Source organism: Halichoeres trimaculatus, unplaced genomic scaffold (assembly GCF_033239565.1).
Source record: "Halichoeres trimaculatus isolate MK-OKI-2021-1 unplaced genomic scaffold, fHalTri1.1 fHalTri1_scaffold_17, whole genome shotgun sequence".
Classification (NCBI taxonomy): Eukaryota; Metazoa; Chordata; class Actinopteri; order Labriformes; family Labridae; genus Halichoeres; species Halichoeres trimaculatus.
In genome coordinates this window covers 14573414-14598962 of record NW_027437195.1, presented here as the reverse complement: position 1 = coordinate 14598962, position 25549 = coordinate 14573414, and the positions used below count along the sequence as shown (strand labels likewise).

The 25549-nt window shown below is 44.6% G+C and overlaps 1 protein-coding gene across 3 annotated transcripts in view; it reads left to right on the top strand.

Moving 5' to 3' along the window:
* Positions 1-25549, top strand: part of kif26ab (kinesin family member 26Ab) — a 79868-nt gene that overhangs the window by 46341 nt on the left and 7978 nt on the right. For 2 of the 3 annotated variants that reach the window (XM_074691739.1, XM_074691740.1), the window contains 5 exons: positions 16515-16698; positions 21226-21438; positions 22485-22578; positions 23199-23461; positions 24269-24452. In XM_074691739.1, the coding sequence (XP_074547840.1) occupies positions 16515-16698; positions 21226-21438; positions 22485-22578; positions 23199-23461; positions 24269-24452 (938 nt within the window). Of the gene's footprint in view, positions 1-13408; positions 14188-16514; positions 16699-21225; positions 21439-22484; positions 22579-23198; positions 23462-24268; positions 24453-25549 lie in introns of those variants that run through there. The other variant, XM_074691741.1, reaches the window with a different exon arrangement.

Below are 25549 nucleotides of genomic sequence, written 5' to 3'. Positions count from 1 at the left end.
GGATTGGATAAAGTTGAAATGTTTCTCTCTGGCTCACATGATGTGCAATTTATGGGAAAACATGGCTCCTGATATAGTCAGTAAACATCCCAATCATCATTTAACTTTTTCGCTTGGTCTGGTGTTTAAAAAACAAACCAAAAATTTTAAATACCATCGCCCCCCCAAAAAATCTTAATAGAATTAAATCGCGAGAATAGCACATTGTCCCAGCCCTAAATATTATACTGAAATTTAGGAAGTTAAAAGATCTGAATTTGTTTCTTTTTGAATATTTTGCTTCAATTTGATAGGATAACTTCATAGAGACAGGGAATATGCAAAGCAGAAGTATGCATTTGTCAACAGAGCTGTGAATAGATTAAATAACTGAAAAATAACCACTTGTGTAAATCAGCATGTCATATTTGGAAAAAATAAGCTACCTTTTTCGTTTAACCCATGTTTTGTCTTTTAACAAGAAGAAGGTGGAGTTTATGACTCAGTCAGCAGGGGGAGCTCCACATGTTACGACTTTGCAGTCTGTAAAGACTTTAAATCCTTTGAGTCGGGTTTGGCTGAGTGGTTAAGTCATACACCCATCAAAGGTTCCCTTTCAGCCCTGATCCCCTTTTCTACATGTCACTCTTTACAGTCTCTCAGTTTCCTGCTTTGTGCTCTGTCCTGTCCTCTCAAACTAGACTTGTGAAAGTCGCCCAAAATAAACCTTTAAAATAAAATTTAAAAAAATGAATGAAGTCTAGTTTCATCACAAGGACTGTAGCTCTGTACACGGGGTACCTACTTTACCAAAGGCTCTAAGCTGATGCCCTTTCAGATCTGATCCTCAACATTGGGACTGATCCTACGCTGCATTTGACTTATTATGCAACAAGAGAGAAAAGGGAACAGAGCTGATGTCAGTGTCTCAAAGAATCTGTAACATTCCAGACCTGAGGCTAACATTAGCTAGCATGCTAGTATCGACAGCACAAACAGTCTTTTTTGATATAGCTCCAAACCATGAGTTAGCTCAGGGTGCGTCATAGAAAAACTGGTCTAGATTGTAGTCATCATGTTATTTAGAGAGAGCCATCATTAATCCCGCATGAATTTACACCAGTGGCAAGAAAAATATTTTAAACAGGCAGAAACCTCAAGCTGAACCAAAGTCACAGGAGTGAAAACAACAATGGATAATGTTAAACTAAAGCCCCAATTCCTTTAAAGTAGAGAGAAAATGTGTATTAAAAACAAAACCAACATTAGCAGTGTGTGTGTGTGTGTGTGTGTGTGTGTGAGTGTGTGTGTGTGTGTGTGTGTGTGTGTGTGTGTGTGTGTGTGTGTGTGTGTGTGTGTGTGTGTGTGTGTGTGTGTGTGTGTGTGTGTGTGTGTGTGTAGTGATGTTTGAGATCAGAACACGTGCGAGAACTCTTCCAGTGTGTGATTAAGCTCCTGTCGTCTGAGCCCTGTGTAGGTCACTGGATGATTCAGGGCATCACAGACTGTAAAAGGTGGCATACATGGCAGGCAGGTTGTTAGACAGCATGGGCAGGGCAGACAGCTGTTTGTTGGAATGTGGCCCTGGAGGAGTTTCAGGAGGAAGTGGTTTTATGGCCGTCCATCGCCGCCCTGCAGCTGCTGCCCAGGTGAGTGTTTACACCGTAATGACTGTCATCGCGCAGGAGGAATCCTCCTGTAATTGTGGCAGCAGGGCCATTTAGCCTCTTTTCTTCTGCACACACAAGACCCTGCAACACTAACTCTGCCCTTCATCCCCGAGGCTGCTCTGAGTAACCATAGAAACAAGTCATTATCTTGTGGGAATATAATGTGACTGATTTTTTCTTTCAAAGTGCAGATTGGAAATCAGGAAGTCGCAAAAGCCCTCTCTACACCTCTCTGCTGGACTACAATTTAGCCGAGAGGAGGGACAGGCATGTGTTTAATAATGAGTCATGTTTGTTGCAAATTGGAGGCACTGCTGGATCACAAGTGCTTGTTCTGAATTACACATGTTGGATAAGTTGCTAAGGTTTGTCGTCCAATCAGTGTTCGGTGTGAAGTCTCTTGGCTGTTGAGTGTGACCTTTCTGTTGGTAGAAAAGCTGCGATGCTTGTTTGTGTTGCTGGGGGAATGCAGAAGTTCTCGGGGCAAACAAAGCAGGACTGTGCTGCGTGTTTGGTTGGCTGTGCTGTGATTGACAGACGGGATCTCACTAATAGGCAGGACAGATTATGTGGAGCAGCGGGATCTACTGAGCACTGCGGATCTGGTCCACATGGCAGACGGATAGGGACACAGAGAGGGTCAGAAGTCCCTGGGATGAATGTGCTCGTGAGTGTTGTCATTCAGAAGGCGTGCTCAGCCGGATGCTCCATTCTGACAGAATACGAAACAGGAGGCGTGTACCTGTGGAGGGGAATATTGGATTCAATACCATGGGAGTCAGGTAAGTTCTGTTGCACACAAACACTGAGCACACTGGGATACGTGAACTTGTGTTGTTCGTGCAACCAAATGTTTGTGTTAGAGTTTTTGCCTCTACTTTTTTTTCTCCACCTCTTCTCTGTTTCTCTCTTTTTTATCTTTTCCTCTGTGTCACTTCTGCTTCTCTGCTCTGTGGAATGTGCAGTTTTGTGCATGCAGAGTTGGACTGTCTGCTCCCTGGAGGTGAGAGGCTAATGGTTTTGTTGTCAAGCCACAGCGAGATGGATTCCTCCGCCAGCGCTGGTGTGTGAGCAGAATGTATAGCACGGCAGAAAACATATTGCAGAAATGCTGGCTCCATGTTGAGGAAGCAGCCACAGCGGAGCAGAAATGTTAATCCTACCTCTACCTCCGGAGCCTGACAAATGAGAATTGATTCATATCAATCTGTTGAATGCAAGCAACACATGCCCAGGGCGGCGAATAGCTCATCAGAACTATTGAGTGGGTGGTAGCCGGGACGGTTGAGCTGCTCTGTGGTATTTTGTCTTTGTTTACTGTTGGATAAAACACCAGCTGGCATTTTCCTGCCATAATCAGGCTGATGGGACTAATGGCTGCCTCAGTGCAGCGGCAGACGCAGTGGCAGCTCCAGCCGAGGCCAAGAAGGGGCTGCAGCCTGTAGATAAGCCCAGGTGTGAATCAATCCAAGGCCTGTCAGGCACCGTCAAGGTTGAGGTGTTGATGGAGATCAAGCCTGGCCTTGTAGCCTTGGGGATCTTCAGCAGGTAGATACATCCCACTACCCTCACACACCTCCTCATCCACTGTCAGCCTTCCTGTGACTCATAATTCTCCACTCTTCTCATGAAAAGAGGCAGCATTGTTCCCTGATGTAGAGATACAAATTTAATCTTCACAGCGTTAAACACTGCTGCAGAAGTGAGCATGTTCAGACTGTCTGAATGACTCTGACACATCGCATGCTGCTCAAGCTGAATATTGCATGAGAAACTCTTATTTGGATTCTGAGAGTTGCCCTTCACATAATCGGTTTTGTGAAGAATTTCCTGTACAGCTGAAGAAGCGCTCTCGCTGTCGCCGATCCCCCGGATGTCTGTCTCCTCCTCTGGATATGATAACATGGTGTGATAGTGTTGCGCCCCTGCAGCTACAAGTGTGACAGGCGGTGAAGAATCTCTTGTGCCTGTCATCACAAATGGCAAACAGCTCCAGTGATGAAGCAAAGAGAAAGCCGAGAGTTTGTCACAGAATGCGTGAGGGATAACCCACTGCCCTTTCTCCCTGTTCCCCCGAATAAATCCCTGAGTCAGGAAGTCTGTCTAGCCCACTCACATAGCCTGCAGGGGGCCGGCTGAGGGGGGCTGATGAACAAAGAGCTGAAGCGCTGACTCAAACCTGTGTGCTCACCCTGGGCCCACATGTAGTGAGCCCCGCGGGGGAGATGGGGAAAGCACTGCAGTCCACTCATGACAGATTCCTTTCACAGGTAGAGAAATGAGAGGATGTGGAGCGCAGACCTCAGTCCTGTAGGCTTGACACTGAACATAGGGCTGTCTTTGTCTCTCTCTCTGTTTGTGAGGATGATAAAAAGACCAGGGTGTGGGTAGGAGGTCATTCCTTTTGACATCAATCTATTTCCTGCTCTGTTAGCCTGCCCACGTTTGACGTTCCTCAACTGGACAACAGTACAGATATACGCCACAGGGCTCCGCTATCAGTGCTTAGCATTTCGCTACATCATGCTCCACTTTGCTCAAGTCTGAAACCAACACCCTGTTGGGTAGACATTATGAATTGTGCCTTTGGGGACTGAGGGCAGCCTCTTTAGTGCTCCTCAATGAAAGGTGTCATGCAAATGGAGTCTATTATCAGTGCCATTGCAACCACAGTCACTCTTCCACTGTGCTTTGACAGTTATGTGGAATAAAAAAGAGGAAACTGCAGTCGCTGGTGGCGCTGAATATGCATAGAGGAGCTTTATGACCTCTTGTGTACAGATGCAGAACAATGCCCGTAGCCTCTGCTCCCATGAGCTGCCTTTATGTTTTACAATTCAGAGAAACAAAGATGGGCCCTGGAGGGGCTCTGGGCACCAGTGAGCCTCACTGTGGCCCTCTATTCAATATGGAAAAACTAATAGCTGCTTAATCAGCAGTAGAAGAAGGTTGATTTCCCTAAACACTGCTGCTTTATATTTTCAGAAACCATCTCAAACAGCATCTCTATTCTTCTGATTGTCAATGAAAAGGACCAAGCTTTTAGAGATGAAGCTCAGATTACCACTGAGGATAAGTCTGATTTCTGGACAGGTGGTTTAGTGTTTATCTCATCACCTGCAGCTTCAGTTACTGCAGTATTTTAACACTGTCTCTTTTAACTCGGCTGCTGGCAAACCAAGGCATTATGAGGCTAGTGAAACTGATTAATAATTGTCAGTAGTTTACCTTTCCAACAAATCTACTGTATAGTTTTTCTAATACTTATTTAAATTTGTATTATAATTGTGTTTGTAAAGTTCACAGTTATATTTTGCCTCAGCGTCGATCTTTAAAGGGTAGTAACCAGATTTAAGACTTGCTGGGTTGGATTTTCTCTCATCAGCCTTTTCTTGTCCAGTTGTCCAGTGGAGTTAGTACAAACAGCTGTAACAAACTAAAAGTAGCATGGAGGATTTATCTTCTTTGGGTTTCTGTTGCTGCTTCAAGCATACACATCATCTTGAATGGAGAGGATTATTGCCTGTAATCGGTTTATGACCCAGCACGTGAGAGCCAGCTGCAGTGTGCTAAAAATCCCATTATCCCCATCCGCTCTATGTGGCCCAGCAAGTGTAGCCGAGAATGTTTCTATGGTTGACTTTTATGAGTGTGTGATACAGGATAAACTGCTTAACTTGGAATAATGCGGTTGCAGTCACTAATGTCTTGGTTGCTGTTCTCAGGCACACATTTCCCCATGCTGTGAGATTAGTGTTCCTTTTACAGTATACATCTGTGATAAATAATAATCTCTGACTTCCATCTGAAGAATTGTTGCTCCATTGCCTACTTTCAGTCTAATAGATTTTATGATGACAATTTTTTCCTCTTAATGCAGATTTCAGTAAATGTGAGTATTTAGGCAAACATAGAAAACAATACAATAATATTATTTCCCTGTAACTGAGTCAATATATCCAAATATGGAGGTGGTTTTCCATTACTGCTACATGGCCTGACCCAGTTCACCAGAGCAGTTCTCACCTAAATACTAGCCTAGTATACCATCAAAGAATTTAAGCTAGCAGTTATCAGGAGTCCAGTTAGTGGTCCCTCCTCATCTCCTATGTTTTCCAAAAGTTCCCGAAGAACTCTGAGACTTTTGGATTTAGATTATTGAGGCTTTAACTTTAAAAAATTCCATCATCAAGATTCAGCATCATGGACAAAACACTATCTGACTCTTTTGCCAGCTTTGTCTTTGACTAGTTTTACACTTTTAGCTAGCAGTTTAAGTAGTTCTTACACCAGACTTGATATATAACTGATATATTGGCTAATATGGGTAGGATCCAGAAGTTTTTGTTGCGGTGTCAGGTATTCTAGTGTTACTTGATACCACATCAAACAACAGAGCTAAGTTCCCATATTCATGTTTGGCTTTAGCTTTACAAAGGTTAGCTAGCAGCTCTTCTTAACAGCCTGTGTTTGGTAAAAAGCACCAGACTAAACTTAATTTATGACCGAAACCTTATTGTTTGTGTTAAAAGTAATTTTGATCTTCTTGATTTGAATAAAAAAAACAGAGCTAAAATTTTTCATTACAAACAAGGACTTCTGACATGATGTTAGCTTTAAATTAAGTTGTGGTTTAGGCTAACAATAGAGCTGTTCTTTGTGCTTTTTCTGTTATACTCCAAAAGAGTCATTTCTGGAGACAGCAATTTAATAACAATGCTATATAAGCTGTTTTAAGTAGAAGAAATGTGCTGATTTTTTGCTGAATTAAAGAATATTTGATAGCTTTGTGGACTAGCATGTCCGCTACTAACATAAGGCAGCAAGGTGTGATCATATTAGAACTGCTCTACTCCAGATCACAGCCAGCTTTTTGACAGTGCAGCTCATTTCACCTGACTTGGACCCCTCTTTTGCTTTCTTTTCTATTGATTTGAATATAGATGAAGGATTAGGGAACACATGTAAGAAACCTACTCCCCCTGTGTTCTGTCTCTCTGGACAGCCCACTGATTAATCACTCCCAAATGTTCTCCACAGCCTGCAGGCCTGTTTGTTGTGATAGCCTCTGTGAGGAGAAGTGCAAATAAATAATCGCTAGGTGTCTTACTCTGGCAGCAAGTGATTAATGAAGCAGAGAAGAGCAGAGAAGTGCTCTGGCTTTCTTCCTCTCTGACTGCCTCGGATACACTCATCATTCTCTGAAGTTATACTTCATTCTGAGATGGTGTTTTGTACTAATCCAAGAGGACATTGTGTTTAATCAGAGAGGCATGTTAATGATTGCTCTCATTTGTCTCTCGTATATCAAACAGTGTGTCTCAACTCAGTGCTGAACTGTTTTCTGAGACAGAAAATCAAGTGCCAAGATTTCTTTTGGCCTCCTCAGAGCAGGACAGCCTTCTTGAGGTTTTCAGGGGAAGACGTGGGTGGGATGGTGGGTGAATAAGAGTTCAGAATGTGCATTCAGGGCGGGAAGTTATTCCAGATTCTCCTCAGCCGGGGAGAGGAGTGTAAGCAGAATACCTGAAGCAGTGAGCAGCAGAGGTGCAGTGTGAAAATGCCTAGAAGAGATGAAAGCAGCTGTTAATCTCTGTCAGCAATGCCAGGAGTGGGGAATCTGCAGTCTGTAGAGCAGCGGAGAAGATGTCTTCATTATCGTCTGTCACCCATCAGCTGAAGAGGGAAAAGGGAATTTTCCCCCAAGACTTATTCTCCCTGCCCAAACAAATTTGATGTAATAGCAGAGCATTTTATTCACTCGCATCCCACGCTGCAGTTTACTTGAAGCTGTTCTGAACTAGCTGGGGTCAATTGCTGGACATTTTCCTTCGAGGACCTATTGACTCCTCTAACAGGTATGTCCAATTCTCTCCTCCAGGGGTCTTAAAGTGGCCTCTTTATCTCATTGACTTACAAATAAGACCTGCAGAGCTCATGCCCTCTGCTGTGTTCCCCTCTCAGTGGCCTAATGTTCAAGCCGATAAATTAACAATATGCTCCTTAATACTTAGAGAACAATAACACAAACTAAAGTTAAGAGTCATAGCTCCTGGCTCTCACTCTTTAGCTAGCTTTCTTTGTCTTATGCTCTCTTTAAGCCCCTAACTTAGTGAGAGGTCTTTGTTGCTTTAGAGTGTAGGGATGGGGGGAATTAGCGGATGTGTGACTGGGACGTGGGTGTTGGTTGTTAGAAGACGCAGTGCTTTACACAACACCGGATGTCAGTATAACCACAAGAAGGGATAGTCACACTCACAGGGCATGTTTCTCCACCAATTATACTCCCTCCGTTATTAAGAGTTTAGCTGTCCTTTGGGAATCTTTTTTCTCTTGTTGTGACGTCCAAAGGCACAGACAATAAACCTGCCTGACAAAGTGTCTTTGATATTTCATGAACTGTCTTCTATCTTTGTGTTGATACAAGCCAAAGCTTAAATCTACTGTTGCTCACCAGGCTGTAGCACCCAACCAGGCTTTCTTGAATATTGATGAGTTTTTTCACTTTTTGATGCCAACTGTTCCATTTATTCTTGGCCGACTGGGGATTCCCATCTTTGGGAATAAAGCAATTCCAAGCTGGCAGTGGCACATCCCCAACGATCATTTTTTCCTGTTTCTTTCTCAGGCAGAAAATGATTTACCTCTTCATGGACAGCGCCTCGCTGGCACAGAGCCAAGGCCCACTGATCGAAGAGAAGACTCTGCGTTACACCCCTGCAGCTCCCCCTCTTTCTGCCTCCTCTTCTTCTTCCTTTCACAGACTATATTTGGAGATTCTTTCTTTTATATTTCATTCTTTTTATCACTTTCATTTCCTCAGCACTGCTTTTATGTCGGTCCCTTCTTGCACTCCTTTTCTTTCTTCCCCTGTGCTCAAATGATCCCCGTTATTCAAGCTACTCTCCAGAGGATGCCCTAATTCCCCCGTTTTCCACCTCAGTCGACACACCGTTTCAAAGGACTTTTGAGGATACCATGACGAAACAGATTTAAGAAGCCTGGGTAGAATTTAGGATTTTATTTATAGAAAGCTGTGTGTGTGTATGTGAGTGTATGTGTGTTTTCTGCCTTACACAGAGGAAATCTTCTGAATCTGCATCATGACATAAATATGACAAATCAGTCGCGGTGGAAGACATCAGTGTTTGGTGGAACACGTCTCTTTCCTTTCTTTGACAGCACATTGTGTTCACAGGTGTGACATGAATGTATTTGGCCTTAGCTAATTGGCTGAGGATTGGTGCAGTGAAGATGTGTGTGCAGCCTCGGGCTGTCAGAACACAAATGATGCCCCATTTGGTGTTTTGTGTCCAAGGCCAGACAGTGACGGAACAAAAGCCTTGTTGAACACCTTGTTGGAACAAAGAGACTTTCTCTAAGGCGCGGGTCCAACGTGTCTGAAACATGTCGGCTAACTGGACATCACACTCATTGCTTTGTGATTTAGCCGGGATCTGTTTTATCCGTTTCTGAGGATTTATAGGTACTGTATAAATCCCAGCCTGGAGGTGTTTGGAGCACTTCCTGCAAACTACTGCTGTGTAAAACGACACAGGAGGCAGGAGCTCCCTGCCCGGTCTACCATTAAAATAACCGAGTGGGCAAGGAAGCAGGCTGGCAGTTAGTTTAAAGCCTCAGAGCTCTGGGTTGATAAGATTCAACTGACAGACAGATAAGCCTGTTGGTTCTCTCTTCCATTTTAATGCATCAGCCCAAAGAGGAGAAACACATTTTTCAAAATGACTGGGAAGATCTGGATTTGAGTTGATAGCCATCTTAATCTGATTTTTTCATACAACCAAGCTGCACAGTAGTAATTTCTGTTCCTGTATCTCAAAGCCTGAGCTTATTTAGCCACTCCTTTGAGATAAAACTGCACATTTTTGCCACTATTAGCATTGCTGAACCATTCCCCACATGTGCAGGATCGTATTTTTTTTTCTTTTACCCGTTTTGAATGGTTTGGGATAATGGAGAGGAAGTGAGAAAAAGTAAATGAATGTTTATACCTGTGGTCCCTTGATTGCAGGGGGGCTTCAGCATGGAGACAGACTCCCCACCAGACTAAACCTCAGCGCCACACAGGATGCTAGCTTTGTTATATATTCAGCAGCCTGCTCCCCTGTTACCATCCCCGTGTACACGCTCTGTCTCAGGTAACCTGAATCCACATATTTCTGGTTATTTTAGGAGTTGACCCTTCGTGGAAGCCCTGAGCTTAAAGTGTTTGTGTGTTACACTTATTTATAAATGAATGGTCATGGATCTGCTGACCAGAGTTTGACCTGTGCAGACACAGCTGTAACTAAATAGAAACATGATTTATTGTGTGGAAGTATTTGTCTGTGCTTAATAATCTGCATCCTGGCCTGGTGAGTAAATCTCATCTGGGTGGGCCTTCTTGCTGCCAGGGCTGCTTGGCAGAGTATGACATCATCTCCCTCAATGTGTGTGTGAGTGTGTGTGTGTGTGTTTAAGAGCTGATGTCATGGTTGCTTAATCACCACTGAAGCTGAACAGCGGCTTGGTCAGGCCTACCAGTGGCCAGGAACCACAGCTTTGACGTCGGCAGAGAAAGCCAAACTAAATTAGTGCAAGAGAAGACAGTGTAGGAAGTCGCTGTGGATGCTGGTCATTGGTCTGCAGCTCCTGATTTAACTGAAACTGCTCTGTTATCCTCTGAGAGTGTGATCTCAGTGAGTACATTTACAGTTACCACCACACCTTTGGAGCGGTTTGATGGAGTCAAGGGCAGCCCATCAATAAGACAGTGTGTACTGATTTTGGCTCAGGGGGGCTTCCTGAATGATTTCCCTGTGACTCAAAAACACCTTACCTGAATGATCAGCATACATCTGGTCCGATCAATCATCACATCTGCTGCGTCTGTGTTTTCTGACTTTAACACAACAATTGGGTTAGTACACGGATCTCCACTCAAACATGCCTTAAGTCCAGGATAAATTATGAATGTCTGTGTGTGACTCTTTGTGCAGTAGTCATTATCATTGCATGGTGTTGAGGCTGGCTGGAGCCCAGTATTCCCTCCTCCATTCATGAGGAGCTACACTACGCTGCTAACTAGCAGCAGTGTGAGGCAGGACTCACTTTGGGGGGGTAAAACTGTCCGATATCAGCCGCACTGATCTCATTGCAGCATGAATAGCCAGAGCAGCCTTATCTTGTCTGTAGAGAGAGAAAAAGAAGAATCACAGAAAGGTAACGTCAAGGATGGTAAATGTGGCCAACATGGTAATTAGCCACAGACAGAGGCTACCTAAAGAGCCGTATAGCTGGCCCGGAGAACAGAGACAGATTTGCACAAACAGGCTAATGGGCGCGGCAGCTAATGATCCTCTGGGGCAGAGGAATTTCTCTTGTTAATTTGACAAAGCTTGAAAAGAGGGCCGGGGCGAGTATTGACAGCCGGATGCTTTGAAAACATCAGGTAAACACAGCCTCTCCTTTCTATCGGACAATGACCTCTTCCCTCCTAGCTCACTGTCACAGAGGACAAAATCTAGACGTCCTTTCTCAGACAAAAGGCACTGAGAGACCTTTTAATTCAAACGACCCTCGATTTTACATCTGTCTTGCTCTGGCTCATTTGTATATATGACAATCATTATCTGTCTCTGAGGTCTGTTCATAAGGAGGCAGTGATGGAGCTGAGCGGCTATCAGGACTGTACCAACCGTGCCTGTTTCTCATTATTAAGTCATTTATGATGCACAACACTCAGAACCACAATGAGGACTTTATCAATAAGGCTGAGACCAGTGCCTGGCTGCATTGTCCAAGGTTTAAAGGGGTTCAGTGTTCACATCATGTGTAGCTTATCAGTAGTTACAGATTTTGTGTTTAAGTTCTTATCTTTAGGCATTGGATTTTGGTATTTTTGGTATGTTTCTGGTCTCTGTTTGCAGGCAGAGGAGTGTAATCAGTAGACCTGCTGGCTGCGCTGCAAGCTTTCAACGTTGTCTGTCGCTCCCAAAATCCACAGGCTCCAGTATTGCTTCAGAAGCAGTGTGTGATAAAGGGGACCTTGGTTATCTGATCTTCCACCCAGTCTTAGCCCATGGTTGGCTACATGTCCAGTCAGAAAGGATGACATGAGTCCAAACAACTTTGGAGGGTTTACATGTCAGTGTGACTGTACCTAAAATTTTTTAAAATATGCATATATTTTTTGAGATTTTCAAAGTTTTTGTTGAAATGGACAGGGCAGTGGATTGAGCAGGAAACTGGCTGAGAATGAGGAGTGACATGCCACAGGTTGGATTCAAAACCAGTCTTGCTGCAAGAGGCTAAGCCGTATCGGTGACCCTGGATCTCAGTGTCTTTTGTCAGTATTTAATGATGCATCTATTTTTTTGAGTCTTTGTGGAAGATTTATGTGGACCCCCCCCTTGCTGGGCCACCCCTGTCTTAAGGTCTTGACACACCCCTGTTCAGCTGCCTAGTCCCCCCAAAAAAGCCCACCTTAGAGGAAAATATGGACACCTGTCGGACAGGATAGGCGTGCTTTGGCAAGCAGAAAGTTAAAGGTTATGTGATATATCAAAGCGCTCCATTACTGTACACCACTCACCAAAAAGGTAGGCAGCGATGAGTTTTATTTCTGTTTTGTTGGCCTCCATTTTTAATCCAGCAGGGTTCATAAAAGGGGCACTGTGTCAGGAGGAGAGGCAGAGAGTGCTCGCTGTGTGTTTGTGCTGAATGTACTTTCATCTGGAAAGTCTCACACCCACTCTGTCTGCAGCTATGTTGTAGTAGGCACTCTGTAGCCGATGCTGCAGCCTTTTGAAAGAGACTGGCTGGTCGGGGGGCTGAGAGGGCTTGCTGGTAAATTGGCAGCCAGGGGAATACAGGGTACTCTCACCCCGGCGCTCACCCACTCACATGCTTTCATTCCTCTTTTTACCCTTGACCATTGACTGACTTCATTCTCTGCACTGGCCGGCATAAATCTGCCTTTCTAAGACGTCATCTGTGCATTGTCCGTCCTCTGGCTCTCCATTCCTCCCTCGCCTCCACTCTTTTTTTTTTAATCTCTCTCGGCTTTCCAGTTAAGTCAGAGCATCGCTCATTCAAGCAATCCATCTCTCTGCGATTAAGTATATCCTTCCTTATCTGTGTGTCAGTCCTTATGATTAATAACACGTTCATTCATCTGGCTAATTACATCCTTCAACAAAGGCTAAGAAAAACACAAATGTGCTAAAGTACACACACACACACACACACACACACACACACACACACACACACACACACACACACACACACACACACACACACACACACACACACACACACACACACACACTCACTCTTGGGCTCATGCATTCATGCACTGTAGGCATACTAACCAAATCTGTTTGATGTGTGGGACCCTAAAAGAAGAGAAGGCTCCTGTATGCATTAAGTATTCATGTGACGTGTGGTGGGGTGTGTGTGTGTGTGTGTGTGTGTGTGTTTGTGTGTGTGTTTGTGTGTGTGTGTGTGTGTGTGTGTGCGTGTGTGTGTGTGTGTGTGTGGTAGAGACACACAGAGAAAAGGAGAGTACTTGCAATTTGCGCCGCGAGCAGCCAGCAATCGAGCGCTGACACCTCGTCTGGCAGTCAGAGGGAAAAGGGGCTGGGCTGAGGAGAGACAGAGAGAGAGAGAGGAGGGAGAGTGTGTGTGTGTGTGTGAGAGAGAGAGAAAGAGAGAGAGACAGCAGGACAGCTGCCAGCATTTCTCCGATAGCAGGAGAAGGACGGAGAGGCGGAACAGGAGTAGGAATTCTCCTCATTCTCAGCCACCCGAGGAAATCTTCCAGCCCGGCCAGGCGTGGGGATTTTCTGCCCCTCCTCTCGCCTTGAAGGGAAAGAGTCTCTGGGAAGGACCTGGGCATCTGGACCAGCAGAAACACCACAGTGGATTTACTGAGGGATGCAGCGTGTGGGACAAATCAGAACTGTTTGAGAAAAAGAAGTGGAGCATTGAGTTGAAGAAGAAGCTTCTGTCGGGTTTTTACGTTCCTGAACTGAGGCTGAACTTTTCCTCGTGAGGAGTCATGGAGAGAGTCAGAGGTCCTTTAGCAGAACATGAGAAGAGGAGCTTCCCCCCCTTCTCCTCCTCCTCCTGACCTCTTCCTGGAGCATCTTTTTGGACTAACCTCACTGTGAACTCGCTGTTTTTTTTCTTCAGGGCTCTGATCCTGTCTGCCCACCTTTGCCTGCTCCATTCTACACTACTACACCTCCTCCCACGCCTCCTCCTGGTTCTCCCTCCGCCCACTCTGCCTCTTAAAAACCTCTGTGAAATCAAGTGGAACCTCGATGATTGCGATCGCAGCAAAAAGGACCCCTGTGCCCTTACTCGCGAGTTGCCCCGCCTCGCTCTGTGACTCTTGGCGACTGTGCCGGCGTATCAAATGTGCGAGTAATGGAGAACAGTGACAACACAGACATGGACCTCAAAGTTGAACTCTATCAGTTGTCTGTTCTTTGACTGTTAGCATACAGCAGATAATGGATTGGAAAGAGCTGTAAGTACACAGTGCACGTTGAAATGCATCTGTAACATCCAGAGTGTCTTAAGTGTGTGAATATTTTGCTGTAACTTCCTCAGTTTGATGTCAGACGCTCAGCTCCTCCATGTGCACGCTAACGTCTTCATTAGTGTGGAGACTGGGAGTGAACAGGTGGACAAGCTGTTGTGGGCAAAGAAATCTGAGCCTCTCCTTACCGCCCAGTTTCCCTCCACTGATCATAGCAGTGCAAAGATAAAGAAGGAGGGAGAACGTGACAGGCAATTAATTTCTCTATTTACTTCTGGTTGAGGTTGAAGAATCAGCAGTCTCCTCCTTTTTCTCCTCTCCTTTCACTGAGGAGCACATGTGCACCCATCGTTATTGTGCGGCTTGAATTAAAGCTCAAGGTTACAGCCTCAGTTTTAGCACAATTATAAATCAGTCTGCGGCTCTGACTATCCCTCACACTGACTCCTGATGTTTGATTTATTCTCCGCTGGCTGAAAAAAGAGACAGAATGAGGTAAAAGAGAGGAAGTGAGCCAGAGAAACAGAGAGACAGGGCGCATTTATCTTGAATGAATGCAGCAGATCCAGCTCACACACACACACACACACACACGCGCATGTAGTCGCACACAGCCACGTGTACTCTGCTGTAGTTTCCCCTTTCTTTCCCTCCATCTCACATTCATCTATTCCATCTCATTTTTTCTTCAGTCACACGATCCGTCTCGCATGCTATCACACATAGGCAGCTCCCCAGGGAGAGCCTTCTCCTGTAGCCTTCTTGGATGCAATAATTATTCCATCAGCCGGCAGTGTGTTCCCTGATTGTGCTCTTGGGCTGTCGCTGCAGGGGGGCGTACAGTGGAGGGGGGCTGGTTGTCACTCGGGGACGCAGGCGGAGGAATTGGGAGGTGGGGCTGTAGTTTTTTGGCAGTAGCCCACCCAGTTCTGTCCAGAGCTCAAAGCTGGACTAATGAGCTCAGACTGGGCTATTAGAAGCTCCCACTCACCAGGACGCACATGGATCTCTTCTCTTTCTTCTTCTGTAATCCTCTACTCGTATTTTAATCTCACTCAAATTCTCCCTTCCCACGTGTTGACAACCACTCCTTTGTCCTCCCTGTGTTCTCAGAAATCTTGATTGAAAACCGTCTGAGTTTCCTCTCAGTATTACTTTCCCTCCCCTGACCTTGACTTTCCAGCTGAGATACAGTGTTAGTTGATCCAGGGCGATGTGATGCCATCTCTGGAACCACTCGGAGTCTGGCCTGATTCCCCGCAGACCGTGCAGAGATATCTGCTCTGCATTTTGAGCTGCAGAAGTTCACAGACAGAGGGAGCATACGCCTAACTCATTTGGCCCTGTGACCACTTTTATCCTCTCTGCACCAACTCTTGGAGACATGAAGCCAGGATGACAGTGGATTTTAATTAGAGGACTGTCAAAAAGCTGGCTTGGGTTACAGCAAAGGGCTGTGTAGGCACCAGCAAAGCAGAAACCCAAGCTTGTTTAAAGCAAATGATGAAATGTCCCAACATAAGAGGTTAAGACACTCTGTCTTCACTGCTTAACTTTCATAAGAGAAACCTTCCCAGAAGGCAGTGTTTCAGCTGAACTCACCTGTCACATCTGCTTTTTGATCAAGACGAATGAATGCATTTCTTTTTCTCCCTGCTTTGACAGCCTGTGCTTGTTTCCTGACAGACAGTGGATGCTCACTAATCCCTCATTCTACAGATTTGTAGTTTCAGTCAAAGAAAATCAGAGGACAAGAGAGCTGTGTCTGCGCCAGTGGACGTGGAGTTGTGAGGCGTTATCTCTCCTGGTAGGGGAGTGTGAGTTAAAGGAGGAAGCAGACGTAGAGTGGGGAATTGTCGAGGGTAGTGGCACAGTGCAGCTCTCCTGCTGCGTACTATTTCATCAGGCGACTAAAAGGAGTGTGTTGACCTTTATTTTGTGGTTTCAGCGTTTGATTTGTAAGAGCTTTTTTCAGCTCACCCTTACAAAAAATGTCACAGTAGACATTTAAAATCAATAACCTTTTCCCGGGTACTACCACCCTGGAAGAAAACTCCATCTGAGCAAAAAAAATATTTGCTTATGTTTGAACTATGAGACTTAAACTTGCACATATCGCAGTATTTGGTGAAACTATGGTGAAATACCTACCAACTGCTGAAGCTCTGTGCAGCTAAATCGCAGACATTCACATGGTTGTTGTAAACACAGTGGAGCAGAGCTGATCTGATCTAACTTTTAGAGTCTGGATCAGATTAGATTTGTGCATTATTAGTTTCTCTATCATCTATAATTTGTTTTTCTTCTCTTTTCAGGGCAGCACAGAAGCTGAACCTCTCCTCCAAAAGAAAGAAGCACCAGCCCTCACTGCTCCACCCACAGGAGCCCTCCATTTACCCCACCAACTTCAGCGGGATCCTGCAGGTCTCACCGCCCCCTGCCCCACCATGCCTGCTCCGAGCTGTGTCCAAAGTTAAAGAGAACCCAGGGATGGGGAAGGTAAGAGCTGGATTGTTTACACTACAGTAAACTTTATGTTTCCAGAGGGAAGATTTGTCTTACAGCGAATAAACAAATGGAAATATAGACTCAAGTCTGGGAAGTGTTGTAAAACACATCAAGGCTTTACTACATCCTTTCATGAAAGAAAGAAAAATACTGACTGCATATGAAGTTAGATTACACATAACAAACGCATTCTTTACATGTAGACGCCTCAAACCCCCGCCCTACACAAACCTATACAGCTACACACAAACACAGAGACACACACAGACCCTCATGTGAAAGGAGGGGAATGCAGGGTGGCGACAAACCGGTCAACAGGCAGCATGCTGTCTGGTCCAGTCCACGCAGATGTAGTCTGATAAGCCTGAAGGAATGCCATGAATCCCCTTGGTTTGTGAGAGCCCAGCATTCCTGTCTCTGAACACAGAAAGAGAGAAAACTGTAATTCATAAATCCCTGCTCACGTTAACAGCAGGATGTCTAATTCCATTTTAGGTACAGGGTGTGATGATGAAAGTCAGGCGGTCATTAAACAAAGCTGTGCAAACACATCCCTCTTCCTCTGTGGTTTATTGGGTATTGTTTGTCTTTGCTGGCGTCCTGTATTTATGGAGCAGAAGAAGTCCCCTAACAAGATTAGATCCCACCTGGATAGGAAGTGCTTGGATCTCTGGCCAGGTATCAGGAGGGCTGAGAACTTTTAAATGTTGTTGATCCTTTTATAAAAAAGGACATGTGACATTAACAAGTCTAGTCAAGCCCACACCTGAAGTTTAATGTACATCTCTGCAGTGCTTCAATGTGGAAATCAAGATTTATGATAGGTTCAAGCCTCTAATGCCAGATTGACTTATTGTAAAGCAGTAAACCAGAAAATTTTTAGTTGAACAGCTCAAAATCACAGCTTAAAATTATCTCATGACAATTAACATGATGAACAAGTCTACTGCTGCTAGTGAATCCTTTTAAACAGACCCAAAATGAGCCAGCACTTCACAACAAGGGCATCAAAAAAGTCCTGAGCAGATCCAGGTGTGTGATGCATCATGGGATCTCACTGGCAGAAATCTGATGGCACTTTATTCATGTGTCTTATATGATGTTTACACTGCAATAACAGCAAAACTACATTTAAAATTAAATGACAGATCTGCTCAGTGTATGTCGCCTAAGACTCATCAGCATTAAGATTTCCAAGCTTTCTTGAACACACCAGACATGATTGATCCAACTTTAGTTAGACTAGCAAGTGTTTAAAGTTGTTTTCCTCAAAAAAAAAAAAAGAAAAAAAAAAAAAATATATATATATATATATATATATATATATATATATATATATATATATATATATATATATTTAATTTTTTTTTTGTCTGCAAACTTAAGACCCATAAATTCTCAGTAAATCAAAATGAAGTAGGTTTCTTGTCTTTTCTTCTTCTTTAAAAAAAAAATCCAAATCACTGAAGTAAACCAGTGAAGTGTCTGTGTTTCTTCTGTTGATCTGAGACCCACTGATAAAATATTACAGGAAATGTTAGTGACAAAGAAACGACAGCTTACATTACAGATACAAACAGAAAAGAAGTCAAGATGAGTCTCCAGAAGCACGTCTCCTCTTGTCATCAGAGGATGATAGACTTGATGAGCTCTGATGATTGGACAGAACCTGACTCAGTGGTGAACAGCCGTCTGCCAGAGTTTGGCCTTAGAAACGAAATTAACAAAAGAAAAAACAGATGATAGAAAATGCGAGAATAAATGTCAATAATACAGAATAAGATGAATGAAATTTGGATTTGAAGTGTTGTCTTCTTTGAGCCAATAAAGACAGCCACAGGCTCAACATGAGTTATCTCAGGGATGGGCTAGTACTGATACCAGGTATTAGTATCGGGTGGATACCAGCCTTTTTTCAAGGTATTGGTACTCGTGAAGGCTGCCAATACTCAGTTTAACACCACAGCAAATTTGCGGCAGGTCCTGTTCAGACAACATGAATGAACCAAGGAGTTTACTTTTTTTTTTTTTTGCACTTAACTGTATTTAAAAAAAAATACTTAAAATCTGACACCTGTTAGTTTTATTTGGCCCTTTTAATATTATTTTTTAATATGTATTTTGAAAAAACATAAATTCAGAGAGAGTTTTTTGTGTTTTATTTCGGAGAGTGACTGTGCTGTCTTTAATCAAAATTATCTGTCACTGTGAATTGAAATTTTATGCATCAAAAGTACCAGTGGTATCGGTACTTGGTACCGGTGAGTACTTAAGAGAGAGTACTTGTACTGGTATTGTTCTGAAGAAAAGTGGTATGGAACATCCCTAGTTATCTCATAATACCTAATAAAAAAAACATCTCTAGACTTTACTATCTGTTATATCAATGAAGAATCCCAGCTATAATCCAACATGAGCAAACACTCAAGAAAAGAAAAGCAGGTAGAAACTGTGAGCAAATCAGGCGTGTTAAAGAGGAGCTACCTATTCTGGGATGGGTGAGGGAGAGAAGTGCATGAAGCACTAACAATCATAACCAGACACATTTTAAGTTTTTAATGGAGACTGGATATAGAGTAACTTTTATAAACTCGAAGAAAAATGACTAAAAGTAATGACGGCAGTAATGCATTCCCTGTCTCCTCTTTGCTTGTGGAACCACAGTTGATTTTACATTATAAACACGCTGAACAGTTAATGCTTTCTCTGCATCTGTTTCTCATTAATTCAACCTCAGACTTCAGTAAACGTCTTGTTTCCATCAACTGAATGTGGGTCACTTCCACTTCTCCACTTTTGACCTCGAGACTGTCCTCAAAAACGGTGGAGTGGGTGGAGGAATGCCAAGCCCCTCTAATGGGTTTTGGGGGGGATCAAGGGACAGAGAAACAGGGGCCATTAGCACGGACTCTGAGGTGTGAAAATACTGTAGCCAATCCTCTGTAGCCTCGAGTATCAGATCTCTGCCAACATAAATAAAACCGAGACATTAGTTTGCCGAGTGGCCTCTTGTCTGGTAGACTGAGCCTGAGCAGCCTCATGTTGGAAGCCCAGTTTAAATGTCACAGCAAATGTAATTCTCTCAACATATGCACACGTCAGTCACGATAACTGCCCTCCTGCAGAGTGTAAACAGGGTTCACACTTGGCCTGCAGAATGCGAGATGGATTCACTCACTGAAAGAAAGGGCGCATTGGCATTGTTTCAGAAGGCTGGTGTCTGGATATGTAGCAATATTTATACACTAGTCAGGGAAAGAATGGGCCTTTTGTGTAGCCATGAACACAAAGGAGAGTTCCAGGCTGAGTGGAGCAGTCAAAAAGGAAAGGGAGTTTATTTTAAGGTTTTATTTCAGTGCCTGGGAGGCATCACAGGTGCTTTTCTAAGGAGCTTTGAAATGGCCCAGGATTGATTTCCCTATCACATTTACTGAAGGATATAGAAAGTGTTCAGTTAATATAATCTAAGGTGTAACACTAAACATTTAGGGAGCACTATACATATCCCAAGGGTCGTTCATCTTTACTGTCAGGGAGCCTTTGTAAGCGTGCTAAAGGTGTATTTCTGACCGTCAGATGGCAATGTGGAGGTGTCAGAATTTCAAAAGGTGAATCTATAGAGTGGTGTCATGTGGCCACGCATGCACAGGCATGACCACACCCACATGAAAACTACATACATGAACATGGAAGCTAGGAAGAGGCAGAAAATGGTGACATATCTGTGGTTTTATCTGCAGTGATGCCACCAAACACAGACTTTCCCTCACCCCACTAACCACAGGGATCATGTTCCACATGAACAGGCTTGTCCGAGAAGCACCAAATCAACACAGGATGATATGAACTGCTGTTTTAGTTTGTGCACCATGCAGACGCGATGAGCTCCACCAAGACCTGTGGAATGTGTTAAGACTGTATGTATGTCCAGCCCCAGAATGCAACAGGGTGGGTTTGCCATTTTTCCAGGCAACAGAGGAGAGGAGGGGAGGGGAGGAAAGGAGGGAGGAGAAGGAGGAAGAGTGTGTAGGTGGAAAAGAGGGGGGGCCATATGCTCCTTCACTTCACGCTGGCGAGCCGCTCCCGGTCCAGAAAAAACAAACCCCGCCTGAGGGATAATCCCTCAGCGTGGCGCTTCACACATTAATTTCCACCATTTTCTGCTTAGATTTTCAATACACACCTTGCTGCCTTTAGCTGACACCATTAGGCGATGTGTTGACCCACTGGGTTCGCCAGTCGATGTGAGACTGGGGGTTTCTATGGTAACCTTCAGTGTCCATCAACTCTGACAAAGTGGACGTGATACAAATACAAAAAGCAGTGCCACTGGCTCAGTATGGATCCTAACCTATAATCTCAGCGCCTGGGGTTTAGTCCTTTTGCTTTTCTGTGAAAGCACCGCAAGTAGAAGATGTTAAGTGTCATAGTAAGTTTTTCCCTACGCCAGATTTGTCCTTTCTCGCTTCTGATCCACTTTTATTTCTGTCTTCCCCTTTTCTGTCCTTTGTGGTTTAGGTGAAAGTGATGATGCGTATCTGTCCATCTCTGGAGGCTACGGACTCCTCAGAGTCTCAGTCCTTTCTGAAAGTCGACAGCAGGAAGAAGCAGCTGACCCTCTACGACCCTGCATCCAGCCCACACTCTGGTTCAGGACACAGGAGATCCGCCACAGTGGCCGTCCCAAAGATATTCGCCTTCGATGCTGTTTTTACCCAGGATGCCTCACAAGTAAGAGCCAGCAGGGCTTGTGGTTCTCTGAGTGTTTTTTTTAAGGTGTCAAGAAGGAATTCAGCCTGTGAGAAGCAGGGGGACATCTTTATGTTGCAGGGTGCGGCTGAGGGCTTAGAGAAGAAATGCCGGTCTTGGGTCAGGGGGCATTCTTACCAGTGTGGGTCTAACAGCTGGGCCTTTTAAGCCCCATGGGGAATGATTTGAATCCACTGCAGTTATATGTAACCTCTCCTTTCATAGAAGAGCTATATCTAACCTTAGCCCTGTGCGGCTCTGTGCAGCCCACTGCAGGCGTAACCACGGAGATCAAAGACAGAGGTCAGCAGCATGTTTACTGTATGTTGACTCTGAGCAGACCAGTTCTCCTCTTTCTCTCTAGCTTTAAACAAACACTAAGTCTTTTAATGGAATGATTGGATATGTCAATCAGCACAAAATTTCCCAAAAGTGTGAGGTCGAGTATTTTCTGCTTCTCCCTGTGGTGCTGTAAACAATAAATAGCAATGAGGGCAGGCGAGGTTGTCATCACTGCTGTTGACAGCGTTCCAGTCGCGGCGAAAGCCTCAGATCTTCAACCATACCACCTACTTTGAGCAAGTATATCTGTGAGTAAGCTGCTGATAGCTGGAGTCTAAATGTTGCTGCTGCAGAGCGGAGGCCAGTGCTGCTAGATTGTGCCGCTGGGACAGCACTGCTGGTGGCTAACAGTAACAGCAAGCTGTTCTGCTGTTAGAGGCCTTGTTTGCTGTGTGATGTATGGGAGGAGGGCCTCTGCTGCCGAAGCCTGGCCCCAGAGGAGCCATGCTGAAACAGATTGCAAAAATGAGCCACACATTGCAGCACACATAAACACTCCTGAGTGATGAAAAATACTGAAAGTATGAATGGGATTTGGTGGAACCAATGTTCTGAATGACTCTTTGCTGCAGAGAATATCTGTTAAGTGTCATTGTCCTCTCTGTGCCCTTTTTTCACCATGTTATTTCTTTCATGTGGCTGATTGTAAGTGACTATAAAGGGGTGTATTTGTGTGTTTTCCACAGGCTGAGGTGTGCTCAGGGACAGTAGCCGAGGTCATCCAGTCTGTGGTGAACGGTGCAGACGGCTGCATCTTCTGCTTCGGTCAAGTGAAGCTTGGTAAGCTCCTCCGCTGGCAAGAGATTAGAAGAGAGCCATTGTTAGCCAAAGAAAATTCTCATTGCTCTTTGTTAGCTACACTTGATGTACAACAATTGGCTTAGCTGTGCGCTGGGGTGAGTCAAGGAAGAGGGGACTAGAGGGTAGCAGTGGGTAGTGAGTCTGGGGTGGGGGCGAGGGGTGAAGAGTGCTGCATGCAGGCTTCAGGGCTAAGTCTGTAATTAAAATCTTTCTAATTGGTCTGGCCAGTGCTCCCCGGCTGATGGGCTCACTCCCTGTTAGCCGTTGCTTCCACTACCTGTAATTCTCTCCAGAATCATGCTTGTGGGATGAGTCCTTGGATTAGTACATTTTCATTCAGCATGCACAAGATGATTGCTTCAAAGCCCCTCATCAACCATAATCAATTTTCTCATCAGCTGTGCTTCAACAAAAAACCACTGGAAAATAAAGTATGTTACAATTCAGTACATTACACAAGCTGTTTTTTTGTCAGCTTTTACCATTCAGACAGCTTGTTAACAGAAGTCAGAGTAGTTAGAAGGTGAAGCGACTGTACCTGGCTTGCATACTCAGGCTGTGTTTCACTTTCCATCCCCCTCTCGTTCACACATCCCCAGGCAAGACGTACACCATGATTGGCAAAGACAGCTCCACTCAGAGCCTCGGCATTGTGCCCTGTGCCATTTCCTGGCTCTTCAAGCTCATCAACGAGCGAAAGGAGAAGACTGGCACACGCTTCTCTGTCCGAGTGTCTGCGGTGGAGATCTTCGGGAAGGATGAGGAGCTGAAGGACCTGTTGTCTGAGGTGTCGACAGGCAGCCTGCAGGAGGGCCAGTCCCCGGGAATCCACCTGAGAGAGGATCCCATCTGTGGCACTCAAGTAAGGAGAACTCCACTTCCTTCACATTTTTCTTTGTTCCCTGATCCTTTTATTTTCTCTGCGTGTTATAGGGTCTTAGTCTGTGTGAGTATTGATCTCTGTCTGTCTGTGATCTACCTCTTCCTCTCCAAAAGAGTTTTGACTTTTTAATGTGAGTGCTTGTTTGTGTGTGCGTGTTTATCTCCCAGGACTTACCTGCTGCTGAAATCCTTTGCTCTATATTTCCTTCAAGCCCGTCTGTGGTATTGATGGCTTTCTTCTTACCTTTGTATTGACTCTGCTGTCAGCATCCATCAGCATCTATTACCCGTGTGTTCATGCTGGCCCCTCTGCAGCACAATAGCGCTGTTATTGGGGGATGGTGGAGGACTCGATGGTTTGATGGCACTCACAGGTGTTGCTGTCAGATGATGTTTTTGGGAAGGTGGGTCTGTATGGACTCTGACTTCAAAGGCTCTGTCAGGCATCATCTCTGGTCTTTGGGCTCCCTTTGTGATGCTTCTGCTTCCTCTCCCTCTGTCTCCTTTCTTTCTGTCTTTTACCTCACTATCATCACATCTGTGGTGAGTAAAGTGCCCTCACCTCCTGCTCCAGTATCACCTAAACCCTAATCCTCTTCCCTGTATGTGCATATCTGCTGTTTAAATTGCCCTTGAGACCCAATCTAATGGGCTTGGAATGTGTACCAGGGTCCAATTAGCAAGCTCCCCTCTCCTCCTGGTATCGCTTCAACATATATCCTCTTTCTAAAGCCCCATGTGGTTTCCTTCCCTCACCCTAACCCTGTCTTCTGCCTTCTGCTTGCAGCTCCAGAATCAGAGTGAGCTGCGTGCCCCAACAGCAGAGAAAGCGGCCTTCTTCCTGGATGCTGCCATTGCCGCTCGCAGCACCAGCAGACCCAACGTGGATGAGGAAGAGCGACGTAACTCCCACATGCTGTTCACGCTTCACATTTATCAGTACCGCATGGAGAAGAGCGGCAAGGGTGGAAGTTAGTACTTTTAGATTTCTACACCTTTCAGTCTACTGATTTTCTAGCATGTGTGTCTGAATATTGAATAGAAAATAGAATAGAAAATACTTATCCTTTATATGCTTTATTCCTGGTTCCCTGAAATTCAGGGGGATTCACAGCAGCAATCAAGAAAACAAAAGTAAGAAAGTGTATAGAAAGTGCAAAAAGGCCCATAAGAAAATAGATGATGACAGCTTGTCCATCATTGTCCAGTTCAGCCAGCCTCCACCTCCACAGGGTCCAGGACTGAGCTTCTTCAAAGGTCTGTTCAGTCTCTGTCTCCTGGATCCTGTCTGCTCACAGCAGGTGAAGCTCTTCCAATGTGGCGTTGGTATCTGATGTTAGCTCTGTTAGCCATGTCTGTAAATAGCATGATGCTACTCTGCCCTCTGGTATTCCCTCTGTTGCTGGGTTAGCACAGTTAGCTCGTCCATCTTATTGGAGATAGATCTTACGTTCCCAATAACGATGTATGGAAGGACAGGTCCATGTTGTCACTTCTTAGCTCACACCTCAGAACCAGCACGTCGTCCTCACCTCCTTTTCCTCACCTTGTGGGGAAACATCAGGCCTTACACCAGTTAGCATTGACATGCTACAGGCTGCTAACAGCTGATTTCACATGTAAACAATGCAGCCATGGTTACATGTAGGATCTCCAGACAAACACAGGAGCAAAAAATAGTAAAAATATCACTGAAGACAAAAACAGTTTAGTGTCTATGACCAACAAATGAGCCATACAAAGTGATGATCCACTCCAAATACAAAGATGATGAAAAAGAGATATAAAAAATTACAAGAAACAGACAAAGAAAAGAGAGCTGCTGTAACACAGCATGTAGCAACATATGACACATGATGCACATATGACTTAAGTGAAATCTCTAGAGACACTTTCCCCTTCCTTTTGAGAATGACATGGCTTTATATTACAAGTTTGCACTGAAGTTCAAAACTTCCAACATTTTGTTTGGGAATAAAATGTTTTGGCTGATGTGAGATAAAATGTGTCTGTATGTATGTGTGCATATTTCTCTTGGTGAGTGAGGGGGAATGAAGATTTGAAGCCT